Source organism: Ceratotherium simum, chromosome 26 (genome assembly GCF_057802395.1).
Source record: "Ceratotherium simum simum isolate JZ-2026a chromosome 26, ASM5780239v1, whole genome shotgun sequence".
NCBI classification, from domain to species: Eukaryota; Metazoa; Chordata; class Mammalia; order Perissodactyla; family Rhinocerotidae; genus Ceratotherium; species Ceratotherium simum.
This window is the reverse complement of record NC_141925.1, coordinates 23,453,087-23,472,841: the sequence shown is the minus strand read 5'-3', so window position 1 is coordinate 23,472,841 and position 19,755 is coordinate 23,453,087. Positions and strand designations below refer to the sequence as shown.

General features: G+C 46.6%; 1 protein-coding gene across 6 annotated transcripts in view; it reads right to left on the bottom strand.

Moving 5' to 3' along the window:
* Nucleotides 1–19,755, bottom strand: part of KATNIP (katanin interacting protein) — a 191,521-nt gene that overhangs the window by 152,371 nt on the left and 19,395 nt on the right. For all 6 annotated transcript variants that reach the window (XM_014794589.2, XM_087417181.1, XM_087417184.1 and 3 more), the window contains exon 2: nucleotides 18,729–18,784. In XM_014794589.2, coding sequence (XP_014650075.1) covers nucleotides 18,729–18,784 — 56 coding nt within the window. The remainder of the gene's footprint in view (nucleotides 1–18,728; nucleotides 18,785–19,755) is intronic.

The following is a 19,755-nucleotide window of genomic DNA, read 5'->3' as shown; positions in this document are numbered from 1 at the left end:
TCTCCTCCCTCTGCCCCCCTTACCCCTCACAGGTGCTGTTCCTGAGAGCTTTCCCCACAAACTCCTGCACGCACATCTGCATCCCAGAGTCTGCTTCCTGGGGTCCTAAGACAGCACGTCTTTCCTCCCAGACCATGAGCTCCCAGGGCAGGGCTGAGTATTGTTACACTAAAGACTACTGATAAATGCATTTTGAACTGAATGTACAATCCTGACTCAGCCATGACTTTCCACAATGGTCCTGAATTCAAACAGGACAGACTCAAGTCCCAAAAGTACAAGGAACTCCTCGAACCACAGGGCCCAATTTTTAATTCTGAAATATGGTTGCCATGGAGGTATGTGACACACGCTCTCAATTCCTGTGTCTTGATTCGACAGCTGAGCAGCAGAATAGGCTGGTCAGGGCTCGGCTGTGGAGCCAGACGCCTGGGTAAGAACTCCACTTGTGTGAGTGGGAAATGGCACTCGTGCCTGAGTGTCCTCAGCTGTCAAACTGGGATGATGTCCTAGCGGCACTGTTCATAATAGCCAAAAAGTGGAAGCAACACAACTGTCCATCAACAGATGAATGGATAAGCAGGGTGTGGCATGTCCATATAATGGAATGTTGTTTGGTCATAGGAAGGAATGAAGCACTGACACATGTCACAACAGGGGTGACCCTTGGAAACATTATGCTAAGTGAAAGAAGCCAGACACAAAGGCTAGGTATTGTACGACTCCAATTATAGGAAATGTCCAGAAGAGGCAAGTCCACAAAGATGGACAGTAGAGTAGTGGTTGCCAGGGAATGGGGGAAGGGAGGAATTGGGAGTTACTGCTAACAGGTACAGGGTTTCTATTTGGGGTGATATGTTTTGGAATTAGATAGTGGTGATGGTTCAGAGTGTTGTGAATATACTAACAGCGCTGAATTGTACACTTTAAAAAATTTGTTACCTGAATTATATTTAATTAAAAAATGTAAAAAAATTGGGGTGATGATTAAAAGCATCCACCATATAAACAAAAAATGCTTAGAATACTACCTGGTGTATAATACACGCTTGATAAATGTTAGCAACTAAGATGATGCTGATTAGAAACATTTACAAGTTTTTAACTATGATGATACAAAATCTGAACTCATAGTTGATCCCAGACCCAGCTCCCTGAGTTAATCTTGAAGGCATCTTATACCATAAAGTTAAAGCCAACTTGAAATTCATGCAAAGAAGAGATGACATAACTTTTTTGAGGCTGCAACTTCCTTTTGCCCATGTAGGAAGTGGCTGAGCTAGAGTGTTTCTGGGGAGAGCAGCTGGGAGTAGGATTTGTCTGCCTCCAGAGAGGGGCTGCTATCACACCTTCAGAACAGGCGCTGGGCTGGTGACAATCACAATCTCGGTTGTGCACCAACCCTTGAACGTGCTGTCGCGGGTGGCAAGAAAAGAATGTTATCAAGCTGGTGGCAGAATAAGGGCCTGGTGACAGACGAGTTGGTCTGCTCTAATAAAAATAGCGTTTTCATAATGTCTCAACTGGTGTTTGTCAAAAGGGGATGACTTCAGGATGGTGAGGAGGTCTAGGAATAGAAGCGGCTGACAGGGAAGAAGCCAGGCATGCAGGCTGCAGAAGAGACAGCATTCATTTGTGCTGCTCTATTTTCAAGAGGAAAGGAAGGGACTGGGAGAGTCTCTTGCAGCCCCTAAAGAAACCTGTGTCCTCTCTGAAGGTGAATTCTTAAGAGCAGAACAGCAGCCCGCAAATTCCATGGTCTCTTCCAACCCACAGCCCACCACTGTGTTTTGCTCTCAAGACACAGACCTCCGAGCTTCCCTCATTAAAAACCTGCAACAGCTGGTAAGTAAGGTGACAGAGACATTTTGGGGAGCAATGTGGCAGTAACACTAAAACAAGACAAAACAAAACCCCGCATAGCTTCAATCTACTCACACCCAGCCATTTCACTCCTTGGAATCTACCGGAAAGACTCACACAGGTGCCTGAGGGGGAATGTACAAAACGCTAACGCCCTCCAGCTGGAAAACAGCTAAATAACTTGCAAAGTCCATACCATATTGTAACACGTTTTTTTAATAGAGAACTAGATTTATTTATAACACCAAGGATGGATCTCCAAGACACAGAGTTCACGGAGGATAGGCAAGTTACAAGTTACAAAAGCACGCTGCAGAACATATTCATTATGACATCATTTACGTTAAAATACGTACACAAAAAGACACCACATATATTTTATGGATACACTCTGGTATATAAATGCAGAAGAAGGTCTGGAAGGAGGCATGCCAAGCTCGTGACAACAGTTACTCAAGGAGGGGAAGACTGGGGATTAGGGAGGGGTGGGAATTGGCAAAAGGGATTTTAGCCTTATCTAGAAGGCTAAAAAACAATTTTCTCAAGGAAGCTGTTTTCATGTATTGCTTATATGACTAATAACCTCCACCCACCCTACAACCCTTCTCAAAAAAGAAAAAAAATCAATGGTTCCACATTCCAGACAGACACAGCTTGACGTGGCTTTCCCCTTGAATACCAGATTCCCAGAGGTCTTGACAGGTTTTAAGCTTAATTCCTGATCTTCTCCCTAAAACCTGCTCCCACTCTCTTTCTCATCTCAGGAGATGACCAATCTCTCTTTCTGGTTGCTTAGACCAAAACTTAAAGTGCTTCTTGATTCCTCTCTTTCTCTCTGGCCTGTATCCAATCCCAAGACAAATCCAGTTGGCTCTCCCTTCACGATGCTCAGAATCCGGTGCCTTCCCTGCACCTCCACTGCTGCCCCCCGATCCGAGCCACCATCATCACAGGGACTCTGCCATAGCCCCGACTGGTCTCCCACTTCTGCCCTTGCCCCACAGTTTATTCTCCGCACACAGCTGGAGAGCATGTCCTGCCCTCTTCCGCTCAAAATGCTCCTGTGGCTCCCGCCTCCCTCAGACAAAAGCCCAAGTCCTTACAAATGGTCACAAGGCCCTACACAACCTGGCCATCATCCCCCGGTCCTCACCACCTACCTCACTGCCCCGCATTCCCCCTGATCCAGCCACAAGGGCTCTACCCTCAGGACTCCTGTCCTTGCTGTCCCTCTGCGGAAGTGCTTTCTTCCCTCTCACTTCCTTCAGCAGCTGCTCCTTCCAGGGAGGCCTTCCTGAGGACTCTACTGAATACAACAACCCTCCCCGCACTCCTACCCCCTTCCTTGCTTTATTTTTTTCTCTGACACCCTTTATATCTTATCTATCTGCTTTGTGTCAGCCTCTAACCATTAGGACATAAGCTCCACGAGGGCGTGGATGTGTGTGGATTTGTTCTGTTCACGGTGGAATCTATAGGCCCAGGGTGGTGCCTGGCACACAGCAGGTGCTTGCTAAATATTTGCTAAGTGCGTGCATGAATGAGCAAACAAAGCTTTCCCCAGCAGGCCCCAGTCTGCATTACCAGCCTCAGCAACCCCCATTTGCTCCCAATCCTTATTCTTTGCTTCTATCGCAATGAACTACACACTGGTCCCCCAAACTCCTGTGTACTCAGGTGTCTGAGCCTGTTCTCTGCCTTGCCCTTACTCCAGTCCTCTCCTCCATTACTCATGCTTCAATGTTATTTCCTCCTTGAGACCCTGGCTGATTCACCTCCCACTCCCTGTGGGCGAGTAAAAGGCTTTCTCCTCTGGACTCCTGTACTTTTCCCACTGTTCCAGAGTTAATAAACTGCTACCATTTATAGAATCAATTTCTCTATGCTGGCCACATGTGGTTTACGTGTTTTATCTCATTGAATCATCACAACAACAGTAAAGTGGTTGTTATTATTATCTCCATTTTATGGTATGGAAACTGAGGCACAGAAAGTCGCCCGTGAAAAGACGACAGGGCTGGAATTGGAACCTAGCTCTACTGGACCCCAAAGTCTGTGTTTATGCTCTTACGTATCAGGTCCCTCCACGAAGTTGTGGGTTCTGTGGTGGCCAGGGCTGAGGCATCTGCTGAGTCACCAAAGAAACAAGCAAATCAACCAACCGAGGATCTCAGAGCCCTGGTCATGGTGATGGCACAAGGTGGGTCTTTGAGCTCCCGGGCCTAAGACACTGGCCAGCCCTCACTGACACTACCACTGAACCACCCTGGGACAATGTGGCCCAGCCCAAGGAGCAGAGCATTTACAACATGAGCTGCAGCATCAGACAAAATCTGGATCAAGTCCTGGGTCCTCTACTTACTAGCTGTGTGACTTTGGGTCTCCCTTTCACTTATAAAACATGCTGCTGGACTCTGGACATTGCCCTGCCCCATGGCCACAGGGTTACAGAAATGAGACTCCTGGAGGCCATGCCCAAACAGTGTGACTCCACCACTGGCCACAGGTGGCTGGCCCAGGAGCAGGCACCTGACATAAGCAGGGCCAATAATCCTGGGGAATTTGGACTAAAAGGTTCAAGGAAGATCTGGCTGCTCTCTTGAAAAGGGGAAAGTCAACTCAGGAGTTGCTGGTGGGACTATTTTCTGCCAAGTGAACTGAGAAACAGAGAAAGCTAGTTTGCACCAAGTGAGAAGAATGACACAGATGCCCACAGACATAAAGATACGAGCCAGAGAGAGGGGATTTTCTGGGACCCTAGAGGGCACCGGTTCACCATCCTTGACACTATTCTTGACATCTTGACAACCAGATGCATCCTTGCCCTTGGCTTCTGTGAAGTACCCACTCTTTAGATCCTTGTAACGAAGTAACATAGTCTCCCTTCTGCTAAAGTTAGATTGAGTTTATTTTTTTAACTAAGTCCTAAGTAACAAAGTATTTATCTTGCAGACTTGTTATAAGAAATAAAAGTAATATATGAAAAACGCTTACCTTAGTGCCTGGCCCATGGTAAACAACACCCAGTACATGGTTGCTAATATTATTACTATAATCAAGCTACAAGGACATACTATTACAGGAACTAGACAAATTAATCCTATTGCCCAGTCATCTAAGGGTAGCACGCCATGAGGTTCTGTCCTCGGTCCTATCCCAGGTCATAATTTTATCAATGGCTGGATTTGGCTGTTGAAAGCTGTTTATTAAGTCTGCGGATGACATTCACACGGGAGGCACACAGAATAAACTGGATGACGAAATCTGGGTTCAGATCAATTTCTACAGGCTACGGATGGATCAAGAATAGCTTGATAAAATGCATCACAGTCAAGGTAAAGGTCCTCTGCAAGGAGAGGCACTGGGAGGAAAGTCTGGCTTGAGAAAAGTTCATGAGACAAAGACAGGGCTGTTAGCTAATGTGCTCAGTATGAGCTAACAGTGTGGTGTGGCTGCCAAAAACTACCACCACCACAGCACACACAATGAATGTGTTAGAAATTTTGTCAGAACGAGAGAGAAGAAGGGAACTAACGTGTTTTAGTACCTACTGTGTGCCAGGCCCCATGTTAAACACTTGACACACTATTTCAATTGACACTCTCGTTAAGCTATGAGATAGGTCTTATAATTATTATTCCCATTGGACAGGTGAGGAAGTGAAGGCTTAGAGAAGTGAAGGGACTTGACCAATGCAGTTGAGAGCAGAGTTATTTGAGCCGGTTCTTATTAGAAAGTACACTCCATCCCTATATTCTACATTGACTAGTTCATAGTTGGAATATTCAGTTTGGTTCTGAGATAGTGGATTTTTAGAGAAAGATGATCTAGTCAGATGAAGGTGAACAAGAAGGTGAACTCTAACAAGAAGTCACCCTGAGACTGGATCTAGTTGGGAAGACCAAGAGCAAGTACACACATCAGCCTCTCCTACACAAGTCCACAGAAATGACACCATGTAAAATCTATAACAGCACAGGGAAATAAGGCGGGGTGCCATGGGCAGGTTAAAAATGTTGAGAAATCCCTGAGAAATGGACAGCAGACAGAATTGAATGAATGAAAAGAAACACAGGCCAAATAAGAAGCTAGGAAGGACTGCTGTGAAAGGTGAAGGTGGTCCTCGGCTGTTCCAAACCTAGAGGCAACACATTCTCCAGGGAGAGGCGAGGGCCCAAGGGCAAAGGTCAAAGAGACTGATTGAGAACTCCTGTGGGGATACCAGGAGGTGACCCTTGGAGCCACCCAGATGGCAGGAGCTGTGACTGTAGGTCCCTGGGACAGAAAGGCAGGACATATCCAGAAGGAAAAGGAAGATCCTGTGTTCAGAAAAGAAACTATTAGCACCACACTTCTGGCAGCAAGTTCTGTCCATCCGCCCACAATCACTGGCAGCAAACTAGAGTAAAAAGAAACAGCATCCTCAGAGGAGAAAACAGGAGATCACAGTACAGAGAAGAGCACATACTCACAAATCAGCAAACACTCCAGGAAAACTACCATCATGAAAGAGAGGGGCCAACTCAACAAACAGAAGAACTAACAACCAGAGAAACAGAGATAACAATGCATGCAGAGACATTTAAAATATATTTAAGGGCCGGCCCGGTGGCGCAAGCGGTTAAGTGCGCACACTCTGCTGCGGCAGCCAGGGGCTCACTAGTTCGGATCCTGGGCATGCACTGACGCACTGCTTGTCAGGCCATGCTGTGGCGGCGTCCCATATAAAGTGGAGGAAGATGGGCACGGATGTTAGCTCAGGGCTGATCTTCCTCAGCAAAAAACAAAAAGAAAAATAAATAAATAAAATATATTTAATATTCTCAGAGGGATAGGAGAGGACATTGACTCCATCAAACAAGAACAGCCTCTTATGGGAAAGAATTAATTAGAAATCACAAATAAACAATTTAATCATCAAAATAGAAAAATCAAAAGATACTAAAGAGCAGAACAGATACAGATATAGAGAAAATTGGTGAGCTGGAAGATCAAGCAAAGGCATTTATTCAAAACACAGGAATAAAGACAAAGAGTCCTGGCAAAAATACAAACAGCTGTTAATATCCACTATTGGCAAGGTTTTAGGCAATCAGGCATCCTCAAATATTTTCGATAGGAGTGTAAATTACTAGGTTTTTCTTATGAGGCTATTTCCAGATTTCTTGCCATGTGAGCCAAACAAACCCCTATTGTTAAACGAAGGGTCAGCAAATTACAGCCCAGAGGCCAAATCCGGCCTACTGCCTATTTTTATAAATAAAGTTTTATTGAAACACAGCCACACTCATTCATTTACGTGTTGATTATGGCTGCTTTCATGCTACAGTGACAGAGCTGAGTAGTTGTGACAGAGGCAATGTGGACCACAAAGCCTAAAATATGTATTATCTGGCCCTCTACAGAAAAAGCTTCCTGACCCTTGGTTGAGGCCATTATTAGTTGGGTTCTCTGTTATTTGCAGCCCAATGCACTCCCACCTGAAACAATGAACAGAACTGTATAAATAGAAAAAGTCTAGAAAGATGAACATCCAATTAATAACTGGTTACTTATAGGGAGGGGAATGAGATGAGGGTAAATTTGAAGGGGAATTTTTACTTAATGCACCAACTTGGAATTTTTTAAATAACGACAATGAACTCAAATTGTTTTGCAATTTAATTTTTCTAATAAAAGAATAATTGAAGGTCTACACCACAGTGATAAAATGTGAACTACTAATACACTTAAAAACATGGACAAATCTCACAGATATGTTTTAAAAAAGATACAAAAAGTACTTACTCTGTGATTCCATTCATATGAAGTTCAAACACTGGCAAAACGAATCTATGCTGTTAGAGTCAAGATAGTGGTTACCCGTGGAGAGGTGTGTTAACTGGGAGGTGGCATAAAGATGCCTCATGGGATGCTAGGAATGTCCTCTTTTGATGTGGGTAGTGCTAACACAGGTGTATTCATATATAAAAATTTGTAAAACTGTGCACTTAGGATTGTCCACTTTATTGTATGTAAGTTATACCTCAATAAATAAAAAACTAAAAAAGAATAATGGAAGGTAGGTATTTTTAATTATCGGTTAGTATGATCCTAATTCTGAAATATATGTAGTTGCATAGAAAAAAACTAGAAGGAAGCATAAAAACAAGTAATAATGATTACCTAGGTGGTAGGATAATGACTATTTTTGTACTTTGCTGTATTTTCTAATTTCTCTGCAATCAGCATGCATTAATTCTGGAATCAGAAAGAGGTTAAAAATGTCTAACACAGGCCACATGGAGATGGGTGCCTGCAGGTGTCAACTATACCAGCCCTGCCTCCCCAGCTACCCCAGCTGATGGGACATGAGGTGGACAGGACCCAGTGGTGGAGCTTGAATAATAACAGCATACACTGAAACAGCACTTCCAGGCGTGGTTCTAAGTACTTCACATGTATTATTCTTTAATTCTCTCAACAACCCCATGAGCTGGTACTATATATTTACTTCCATTCCGCAGATGAGGAAACTGAGGCACAGAAAGGTTATGTAATTTGCCAAAGGCCACACAGCTATTAAATGGTAGAGCCAGGATGCAAACCCAGGCAGTCCGACCCAGACCCCTGCCCTTGACCACTCTGCCGTTCCATCTCTCAGGTGCCAAGCCATCTCCCAGGGCATCAACAAAGCAGAAGCAGCCCAAAGAATATGTTTTGAAAGAGTTTGGGTTTCTATATTTTAAAAAAAGGGGAGGGGGCTTCAAAGTAGTCATCGTGGGAAAAGAAATTCAGAACTTTGTTGAACCTCTTTACATTTATTTCAGTTTTTGTTCTGAATTACATTGTGGGGGGCGTAATCTCTTCAGTGGCCTCTAACGAAATCCAGGCATCATTAACTACACTTAGCTGGGGGAGGTGAGTATCACACTATCTTGGCTTGTCAGGCGAGGAAACTGAGCCTTCCACTGATCTGGCAGTCGCTGTCCCTGCCTTCCTATTCATCTGCCCAGCCCTGTGGTCCCAGGAGGACGAGGTCCTCCTGTCTAGCTCAGAACTGGCAGCAGGGCCCGTGGGAGAAGAGGGAAAGGGGCCTGTATGAGAGCCAGCGGTGTCCCAAGTGGGGCTGGGCTTCACGTGCTTATCTCCTCAACCTCACTGAGTCCTCAGATACCTGGGGAGGAACGACTGATAACGCCCATTTTACAGATGAATAAAGTGACCCTCGGAATGGTTAAGGAACTTGCCTAAGGGCCCCCGGCCTAAGGCCCCCGGCCTCCAAAAGAGATCTACGCTCTTACCACCTTGCCGCAGTGCACACAGCGTGGAATATCAGCTGGGCCCTGCGCTTGCTGTGTTAACTGGGGCAGTCGCCTCATGGGTCTCCACCGAGCTTCTCTCATGTGCAGGAGGAGGATAATATTGCTTACCTCATGGGGTACTGTGAGGATGCACGTGAAAGCAATTTTTAACAATTGCGCTATTCGTCAGTTTTACCATTCCTGACACAAAATGGCCCGGTGGTGGACAGCTGTTGTTTTTGCCTGCCCACTGTCCTTTCCCACTTCTTCTGCTAACAAGATCCTGATGTTCCTTTGGGAAAACACCCCTTCCTCATCATGTGCTTAACACGGGTCCACCTCACCCTAGCCTCATCTCCAGGGTGGGTGCACAACCCTGGGCCGGCCATGAATCTCAATCTGGACCCTCGGCTGAACTGTGGTCACGGAGCTGCTCAATTTTGCTGCAGTCACTGAGAGAATTATCATGATGACAGGAAGGAGAAGGAGAAGAGAAAGAAGCAGCACCTGTCACTTACTTAGGGCTTACTACGTGTCAGGCACTGTTCAGAGCACCCGACGACCCGATGAGGTAGGTGCCGCTATTATCCCCACTCTACACATGCAGAAACTGAGGCTCAGAGGCGGTTAAGCACTTGGGTAGGTGATGAGCCAGGATTCAGCCCCAGGCCGTCCGGCTCCACCGCCTGTGCTTCCCCCGCACAGGCTATCCAGCTTCTATGCCGCAAGCCTGGGGCTGCTGGCGGCCAGCTGGCACCGAGAGGGAACGGTAGCCCCTTCACGGAAGAAGGCAGAGTTGAGAGAAACTGAGTCAGAGTGCCTAGATGCAGCCATGCCTGGTGTGGACCACCCCTGAACTTTTCAGCTAGGTGAGGCAACAAATTTCCTTTTTGCTGAAGCTGGTTTGAGAAGGGCTTCTGTCACTTGAACAGTCTGAGAGACATGGCTTGTGGACCCTAATGAAGTTGAAGTCACAGCACCGTTGGCTCTTGTCAGACCTGGGGGACCACAGAGGAAACGGAGGCCCAGAGAGGGGAGAGTAAGTGTGCCTACAATCAGCAGTGGTGACCCAGGACTGGAGCCCACATGGCCTGGCACTCGCATGGCCCTCGCCCTGCTCCTCCAGTGGTGTCCCCAGACCGAGGGACAGTGCTCACGGGCCTGTTTTCCACAGAAGACACACCTTTCCTGAGTAACTCGCAGGAACCTCCTTCTCTTAGTATCCTTCTTTTTTCTAACCATATTCTGTATTCTATGAAGTGATTTAGGGGGTGGGGACATAAAGGGAGACACTTTCAAGGCAATTTCATGTCTAAGATCTGAGGATATAGAAAATTTTGATGATGCTCCGTTGAAGGGCACATTGCTTATCCAAAACAGACTCGGGAAAGGGAAGCTGTAAATACTATCTCTTTCTGGTCACAAATTGCAGCTCTCTGATGGGTTTCTCCTAGAGTTTAATCTTGTGCTGGAAGCTAAGCTGATACCAGGAAGGTTTTAGACATGTCAATCTCTTTCCTGGCATTTTATCAGAAATTGATTCTCTCTGCTTTTCGAGGCGCGAGTCTTGGCCTTGCTGTTGTTCAACTTGGGTTACGGGTGCTGCATCTGAGGACCTGCTTCCTGCAGCTCCCAGCCCGAGTGCAGGGGTCTCGGAGTAGGCTGGTGACTCAGGTGCAAGGTAATTTTTTTTTTTTAATAATTTTATTTATTTTTTCCCCCCAAAGCCTCAGTAGATAGTTGTATGTCATAGCCACACATCCTTCTAGTTGCTGTATGTGGGACTCGGCCCCAGCATGGCCGGAGAAGCGGTGCGTAGGTGCGCGCCTGGGATCCGAACTCGGGCCGCCAGCAGTGGAGTGCACGCACTTAACCGCTAAGCCACGGGGCTGGCCCAGGTGCAAGGTAATTCTGATGTGAGGGATTAGGTGCCGTTCCATCGCACCAAAGGCATGAGGAACTCTGGCCCAATCCATGTCCAGCTTTTCCTTGGCAAGACTTTTTATCCGCCTCTGACTCCGAAGGGATTAGCTTTTTAAACAGGCTATTTTGCCACTGCCAGTCCTAAATTATAATACTCCACATTTATTGAGCTCCCAGTATATGCCAGGCACTGTTGTTAGCACGTTATGTGTAGTAACTCACTGAATCCTTACCACAACCCTATGATGCAGGTTCAATATCATCCCTACTCTTCAGAAGAGGCAGTCAAGTCACGGACAGCATAGGTAACTCGTCTGAGTGATGGCGCCAGCCTAGGAATCCAGGCTGTTTAGTTCCCGGCTTCACAGGCTCAACTACTTTGCTAAGCTGCTTCTAATTAATCCTGCCGTGTGACTTATTTGCCCTGCAGAAATCAGAAGTCATCAGTGTCACCAGGGGCCCCACTCTGCAAGTTCTCAAAGCTACAGAGACCAAGACCTCAAGCAGCAGCAGGACTGACAACGATAACTTCACAACTGGGAATGCATTTGGCAGTTGGAAGTAAAATGGATTCAGTTCTTCTCTGCCCAGAAGTGTGAACTGAAAGGCTTCATTCTGGGAAAAGTGCAGATTTGGAATGTCAGCTGTCATATCAGGCAGGCTCTTGTAATGTGGCACCATCAGCTTGCATTGTCTTTTTTCTCTCTCTCTCTCTTCCTTTTTTTGTTATTTTTTAAATTTTTAAACAAAGCAGTTGAGATCTGTAAATATGGAAGGGGTATCTCCCCAAGGCTGAACTTGCAAAAGCCTTGGGAACTGAAATGAGGAAAGGGAAGGGTCTGCTGTTTGCATGCTGCTCGAGTCTGAAACTCCTGCTAAGAGTCACCCACTGGCCTCCTGCATTAGCCAAGACAGGTGCTCAGTGCTAAGGGCCCAGGAGAGAGAGCTTTCAGAAATCGAGGTGCTGGACATGCCCCCAGGTCCATCTCAGGACAACTGCCCTGCTCCCACTCCCTGCTGAGAAAAATGGAGTAGGGAACTCTGGTGTGGGTACTGCAGCCAAGGGCAGCCCCACTTGAATCTGGCCAGTATTCTACAAGCAGGCCTGGAACAGAAAGCTCTGCCCCTCTCATGCACTGTTAAGAGACAAACTGGAAAAAAAGAATGAATGAGGTCTGTGCATACGTCCTGCTCTGGAAAGCTCTCCAAGACATGTTATTAAGTGGAAAAAAAAAATCCAGGAACAAAACAACATATATTGCATGCTATCATTGTGTTAAAAAAATGGGGGGAGGGGGAGGGGCAGAGAAGGATAGATATGCTCTGCATAGGATATTTCTGGAAGGACACACAAGCAACTGATTACAGCAGTTGCCTCTTGAGAGGGCAACGGGGGGGTGCTGATGTCAGAAGCACTGTATCCTCTAAATGCCCTTTATAATTTTATTTATTTATTTACTTTTCCCCCAAAGCCCCAGTAGATAGTTGTATGTCATAGCTGCACATCCTTCTAGTTGCTGTATGTGGGATGCGGCCTCAGCATGGCCGGAGAAGCGGTGCATCGGTGCGCGCCCAGGATCCGAACCCGGGCCGCCAGCAGCGGAGCGTGCGCACTTAACCACTAAGCCACGGGGCCAGCCCTCTAAATGCCCTTTAGTATTGATTAGCCAGGTCGACCAGACTCTCTCTCTGACCTCTGAACTGAGAGAAGGAACAGCTGGTAGAGAAGAGCATGAAGACAACAACAAGGCGAGACCAGAACGGAGCAGAAGAGCATGGTGGCACACAGAGAGGACTGTCCAGCTATCCTTGTCCCTGGAGGCACCCTCGATCCTGGACTCCCTCCTTTGCTGGGTTCCCCTGAGATCCCAGGCTCCTCCTTTGCTTGGCAAAGACAGGAGTCTCTAGTCCTTGCACCAAAAGACTCTGCTTAATAGCAGACAGTGTTTGCGTGTGTGTGCACGTGTGTGCTCATGCGTGCATGCAAAGGGAAGGCTTAACACTTTCTGGGTGCTTGAGTTAAAGGACTTTTGCAGTCCTTTACAAAGCGAGCTCAGTAGATGAGCGTGCTGTCACCAGCATTTTTCAGATCTCCAATTAGCTGTAAAAGAAGGCAGTCCATTACCATAGGAGGCTCTCAGAGCAGTTTACAGTGGGGGCCCTGGAGCTAGCCGGTCTGGGGCCCCCTTGCCAGGGGCACACAGCCAGGACACTGGAAGGCTGGAATCAGCCTAAAGTCCAGCGGGAGCAAGGGAGACCCCTTCAGTAAGAAGTGCAATAGTGCTCCTTTTCTGTCCACGGGCATGAATATCCCTCTGTTAAACGCTAGACACTCTAAGGAATCATGTCACAACTAACATTTATGGAAAGCTTACTATGGGCCAGGCACTATGCTAGGTAATACACTACTGCCTTTATTCCGTATACCAGGTCTCCAAAGTGGGTAATATCAAACGAGGTGAGAGGGGTCAAGAGACTCGTCCACGGTCACACGACTGGGATTTGAGGCAGAAGCACACTGCGGGTACTAATTCACGGAGTCGCCTGGGGCCTCTGTGTCTGTGCAGTAGGAGGACACGTGACCAGCGCCATCCCCGTGAGCCCTACAGCCCCGTGGGCACCAGTCTGGGTGCTGTGGAGGGCGGTGATGAATAAAGATTTCTTCCTCCTCTGTGGTTGCCCTTTTTTTTTTTTTTTGATGTTTTAATAGTTTTTAACATTGTGAAATTTTGGCTTGTACATTTTTGTTCGTCCATCACCATATATATGTCTCCCTTCACCCCCTTGTGCCCACTCCCCACCCTCATTGCCCCTGGTAACCACAATACAGTTTTCTCTGTCCGTGTGTTGGTTTATATTCCACATATGAGTGAGATCACACAGTGATTGTCTTTCTCTTTCTGGCTTACTTCACTTAACATAATAACCTCCAGGCCCATCCATGTTGTTGCAAATGGGACGATTTTGTCTTTTTTTATGGCTGAGTAGTATTCCATTATATATATAAACCACATTTTCTTGATCCAGTCGTCAGTCAAGGGACACTTAGGTTGCTTCCACTTCTTGGCTATAGTGAATAATGCTGCAATGAACATAGGGGTGCATAAGGCTCTTTGGATTGTTGATTTCAGGTTCATTGGATAAATTCCCAGTAGTGGGATGGCTGGATCATAGGGCATCTCTATTTTTAATTCTTTGAGGAATCTCCATACCGTTTTCCATAGAGGCTGCACCAGTTTGCATTCCCACCAGCTGTGTATGAGGGTTCCTGTTTCTCCACATCCTCTCCAACATTTGTTGTTTTTAGTCTTGGTGATTATAGCCATTTTCTAACAGGCGTGAGGTGATATCTTAGTGTTGTTTTGATTTGCATTTCTCTGATGATTAATGATGTTGAACATCTTTTCATGTGCCTATTGGCCATCTGTATATCTTCTTTGGAGAAGTGTCTTCATTTCCTCTGCCCATTTTTTGATCGGGTTGTTTGTTTTTTTGTTGTTCAGTTGTATGAGTTCTTTATATATTATGGAGATCAACCCCTTGTCAGATGTATGTTTTGCAAATATACTCTCCCAGCTGGTGGGTTGTCTGTTCATCTTGATTCTGGTTTCGCTTGTCTTGTAGAAGCTCTTTTTTTTTTTTTTTTAAAGATTTATTTATTTATTTATTTTCCCCCCAAAGCCCCAGTAGATAGTTGTATGTCATAGCTGCACATCCTTCTAGTTGCTGTATGTGAGATGCGGCCTCAGCATGGCCAGAGAAGCGGTGCGTCGGTGCGCGCCCGGGGTCCGAACCCTGGCCGCCAGCAGCGGAGCACGCACACTTAACCGCTAAGCCACGGGGCCGGCCCCTTGTAGAAGCTCTTTAATCTGATAAAGTCCCACTTGTTTATTTTTTCTTTAGTTTCCCTAGTCTGGGTGGTTGCCTTTTTTTTTAAACACTGTATGATAAATTTACTTCCTAATGATTTTTGAGTAAACTACAATGACCACAATTTCAAAATTATTAATAATTCATGACCAAGGCCCATAAACACTATATAACCTCCACAGGCAGGAACCATGAATACTTGTTAGAGATGAGACTGAGAACATTTTTTACCAGCTAAACCAAAAGTGTCTACCAACTTCAAGCCAACCATCCAAGACACATTTTTCAGAAGTGATAACCCTTCCAAAGCCCTGTTTCAAGCAGCCTCTTCCAGGAAGTCTTCTCTCCATCTTCTGGCCCCCCGGGGGCTGTATCTGGGTCTCCTCTATGAAGTCCGTCATTCTCTCCCGTGATTTGTGCCTGTTTGTGTCTGTGAGAGGGCTTGAGAATGGAGGCGTCCTTGGGGCTGGACGGGCATGTAGTGTGCAGGGAAGCACGGGGGTGGAGAGCCACTTTAATACGTGTAAAGAACTGGTTCTCGTCTGTGGCTGCACGTTGGAACCCCTCGGGGGATTAAAAAATTCTGATGCCTGGGTCACATCCCCAGAGATTCTGATTTAACTGGCTGGGAAAGAGGCCTGGCCATCGGGGTATTTAAAAGCTCCCAGGCGATTCTAATGTGCAGCAACGTCTGTGAACCACGGACATAAAGCACTCGGCACAGGGCCCAATACAGCCCAGTGGCCAACACCTGTGCGCTGTTGGGGGGGGGGCAGGGATGGCAGACTGGAGGCCCTATCGGAAGGGGACAGCCATCCTCCACAACAGCCAGTGCCCATTGTTGCCTAATAGGAATGAGCACTTGGTGTTGTCATTGTCCATTTTTTCCAATAAAGCCAGAAGTCTGCATTTTTATGTGGAATCTCCCAATTTTTAAATGTGGACACCTAATTTTTAAAAATTGTAATAGGCTATGGGCCAAATAAAACACAGCTTTGGGCTGAATGTGGCCTGGCAAGCTCATTGAGAACAGCCTCCCCTCCTCCCTTTGCCGCGTGGGCCCACGGCCACACAGAGAAGTACCTGATCCCAACCCAGGTTGGAAACCATGCACCTGCCAAGTTGTGAGCTGGCCCACATAACCACGAACATGATGCATGTCCCCATCTCTTTGTTCTAACCAGCTTGTCTTTTCCTTGCCTTTCATGGGGACATAGGGATACAGCTTGATCTATACCTGGCATCCTGTGTAAGGCACAGGGTGTTAGGAAGCACAGATTTCGCAGGCGAGGTGGGGAGGGAGGCAGAAAGAGGAGGTACACGGAAGAGGCACGTTATAATACATCAAGATGAGCAACCTGGCAGCTTGCTATTAGTTTCTGTCTCTTGTTTTTCTAACCAAACAAAAGCCCTGTTAAGAGAGTCAGCACCCTCTTTTTCAGAGGGCCTGAAACCATCTTAAACATCTTTCAGGGTTAACCTTGGATATTGTAATAAACAAGCCCACTCTGTTTTTTCTCACTTCAAGCACTTTTCAGAAGAGGAGTGATCTGAAATGTTCTCAGGCGACTGGCATGATGGCAGTAGCCAGGAAGGCAGCAGTTAGGGGAGCCAGGTTGCCAAGGAGAGAGAGAGAGAAGGAAAGGATCTCAACCAGTTACCTGCCGCCCTGCTCCATAGATTCCCAATTTCTTCATGTGGACCAGGGGGATGCTGTTAGTCTGTGACCAAAGGTCTCGGTTATGTTTAAACAGCTCATTCCTGGCTTAGGGGGGCTGGTCTCCACGCTTGGTCACTTGATCGAGGGAGGCCAGGCACCTGCAGGCCTGTGCTCACTCCCCTTCTGGCTCCTCCGCCCCAGGTCTCGGGAAGGACTTTGTGGGGAAACAGGCACACCTGCTGCTGCCTCCAGAAAAATGTCCCTGCCAGAAAGGAATGGGAAAACCCACCCGAGCTCAGCTTCTAGATTGCCCATTGGGGCTGACATTTAGATCCTTTCAGCAGCATCAAAGTTCCTAAGTCATCTCCAGCCCTCATCCCAGGTAAGTCGATGAATAAGAAGAAAACCCACAGTGGCTGCTGTGGCTACAACTGAGAAAGGAGACAACAGGGGAGAGGACGAAAGTCACAGCAAAGCACACGAGGCCCTTTGCAGTCCAGCCCCCACCTAACCCCTCAGAGCTCGCTGCAGGAGAAGCCAACACAGAGGAAGCAGAGCCAAACATGGAAAGAGAAAGACCAAGTCTTGTGGCCATTTTTGAGCCCCTGGACCCAGCTAATTCCCTTTCCTCACTAGAACTACGTCACTTTACAATCAAGAGTGTTAGTATAGAAGTGTTGATGAATTTCAGGATTGGCTGATATTCATGATGAACTACACACCTTCACACCCTTGCACCCATCTGCCACTAAATAAGACTCAGATTTAAACTCTCATGAGCTTGAGACCTCCCTGCAGTAACCTGTGGGTCCTTGCTACCCCTTCCCACCTCAGGCTCGATGATCTTGCAGCTTCCCTTATTCATGTCTCTCTGACTTTGACCATGCTGTTTACTTGGCCTGGAAAACTCCTACTCAGCCTTCTAGAGGCAGCCTGCACATCAGCTTTTCTGCAAAGCCTTTCTTGATACCACTGGCAGAGTCAGGTGCCCCCTTTTCTCTACTGAAATTCTACTTTCTTTGTCCTTCTCACACTGTATTGGCACTTCTCACACTGTATTATAATAATCTTGTTGCACATCCCTCCAACTATCCTGTGCATACCCTGAGATCAGGACTGTGTCTCACTGGTCCCTTAGTCCTGGCCCTGGTATCTGGCACAGATAGCAGATGGGTTCAGTGTGGTAGGTTTCAAGAATGGCCACAATATTTTATAGATTTCCCATCAAGAGGTGAGGCCTATTTCCCCACCCCTTGAGTCTGGGCTGACTTTGTGACTTGCTTTGAGAATAGAAAATGGCAGGGGCTGGCCCGGTGGCACAGCAGTTAAGTTTGCCTGCTCTGCTTTGGTGGCCCAGGGTTCACAGGTTCGGATCCCGGGCGCGCACCAACGCACTGCTTGTCAAGCCATGCTGTGGCAGCGTCCCATATAAAGTAGAGGAAGATAGGCACAGATGTTAGCCCAGGGCCAGAATTCCTCAACAACAAGAGGAAGATTGGCATCGGATATTAGCTCAGGGCTGGTCTTCCTCACAAAAAAAAAAAAAAAGAAAAAGAAAGTGGCAGAAGTGACCCCATGCCAGTTCTGAGTCTAAGGCTCAAGAGGTCCTGCAGCTTCCACTCTCATACTCTTGAACCCCTGAACCACCATGGGAATAAGCCTAGCTGGCTTACTAGAGGATGGGAGAACACTGGAGGAGAACTAAAGCACTCTAACTGATACTCAGCCGGCCCCTAGGTGACACAGCAGTTACCTGCAAACACATAAGTGAAGGCCAGCTGAGATCCGCAGAGCCTGGCCCATCAGCAGAGCTGCCCAGGGAAACCTGGACCAAACTGCTGACCCACAAAATCATGAGTGAAACGCATGGTTGTTATTTTAAGTCACTAAAATTCAGAGTGATTTGTTACACAGACAAAACTGACTGATACACTCAGTAAGTGATTATTACTACCAGTGACAGTGGGTTGATAACTCTAGTTGCCAGCTATCATTTGGTCAGGGATTCAAGCTTGGGACTCAGAGAGAAAAGAGCAGGAGATCCAGGAAGACTGATTCACCAGCCTGCTCCCTCGGGGTCCCTTCAAATAGAGTTGCCTCCCACCAGCCCTCACCAGTGACACATTTACCTCATATTTGTCCCGTGAGCAAGACCGGCTCCTCTCAGCCTTTCGCAGAGTCTGACCTGTAGCAGTTCAAAAGCAGAACCAGAGATTAAGGCTGTTTTAAAACAGCTAGTTCATCACCGCAAAAGCTTTTTATTTGCAAACCGAATAGATAGGACTCATCATAATCAAATGATTTTAAGAAAACGTAGCCTATTAGTATAATAGGAAAATGGCATACTCTTGAAATAGACCAATGGCAAGAAAATGGTAATTCACACACTCACGTTATTTGACTATAATGAAGCAAGCCTCAGCTCTTTAATCTGGAACATTATCTGCACTCTGCAAGGGCTGACAGACTGTAGTTTTCCCAGTCGAACTACATTTTTATTAAATTGTTTGGAATTATATAAAATGCCTTCCACAAAAATGACTTCCACCGTGCGCATACACATAACCTTTGATGAGTGCATACCAGTGCGTTGCATCAAACCCCAAACTTGCCACACAGGTGATGGTACAGATGTGAATTAGTGGTAATCACTCGCATTTCACATAATGGGCAGTTTCAGAGAGAATTGTTGCTTTTTTCGGAAAACTAGAAGACTAACATTTGAAGGTATGTATAAATTCAACAGATCGACATCATAACGTTTAAATATGCTGTTCCAAATGCAGTTTTCACAACTTTTATGGAAATGTCCATTATAAAAGGATTCTTTGATGGAAAATTAATGGATTGCCTTGGTTTTAAAATATAAAATGTGAGTCCCTGAACACTATCAATGTGTCTCACAAACTGTCGAACTTCACCCTCAGGTGGCAATCGTGAGAATGCCACAACCTCATGTCCCATCAGCCAAGAGCACTCTGAAAGCAGGAGAAACAAGGCTTAGTGACGACTTCTTGATAGGCAAGAAAGGGATGGGGACCGAGTTTCAGAGGAAAGAGATTTGTCTCTGGATGTGGTTGCTTCCACTGGGTCTATACATGAGTGGGTTGCAGGGGGCCCACAGCTGGTGATAAAGCTTAAGTCAAGGGATGATGC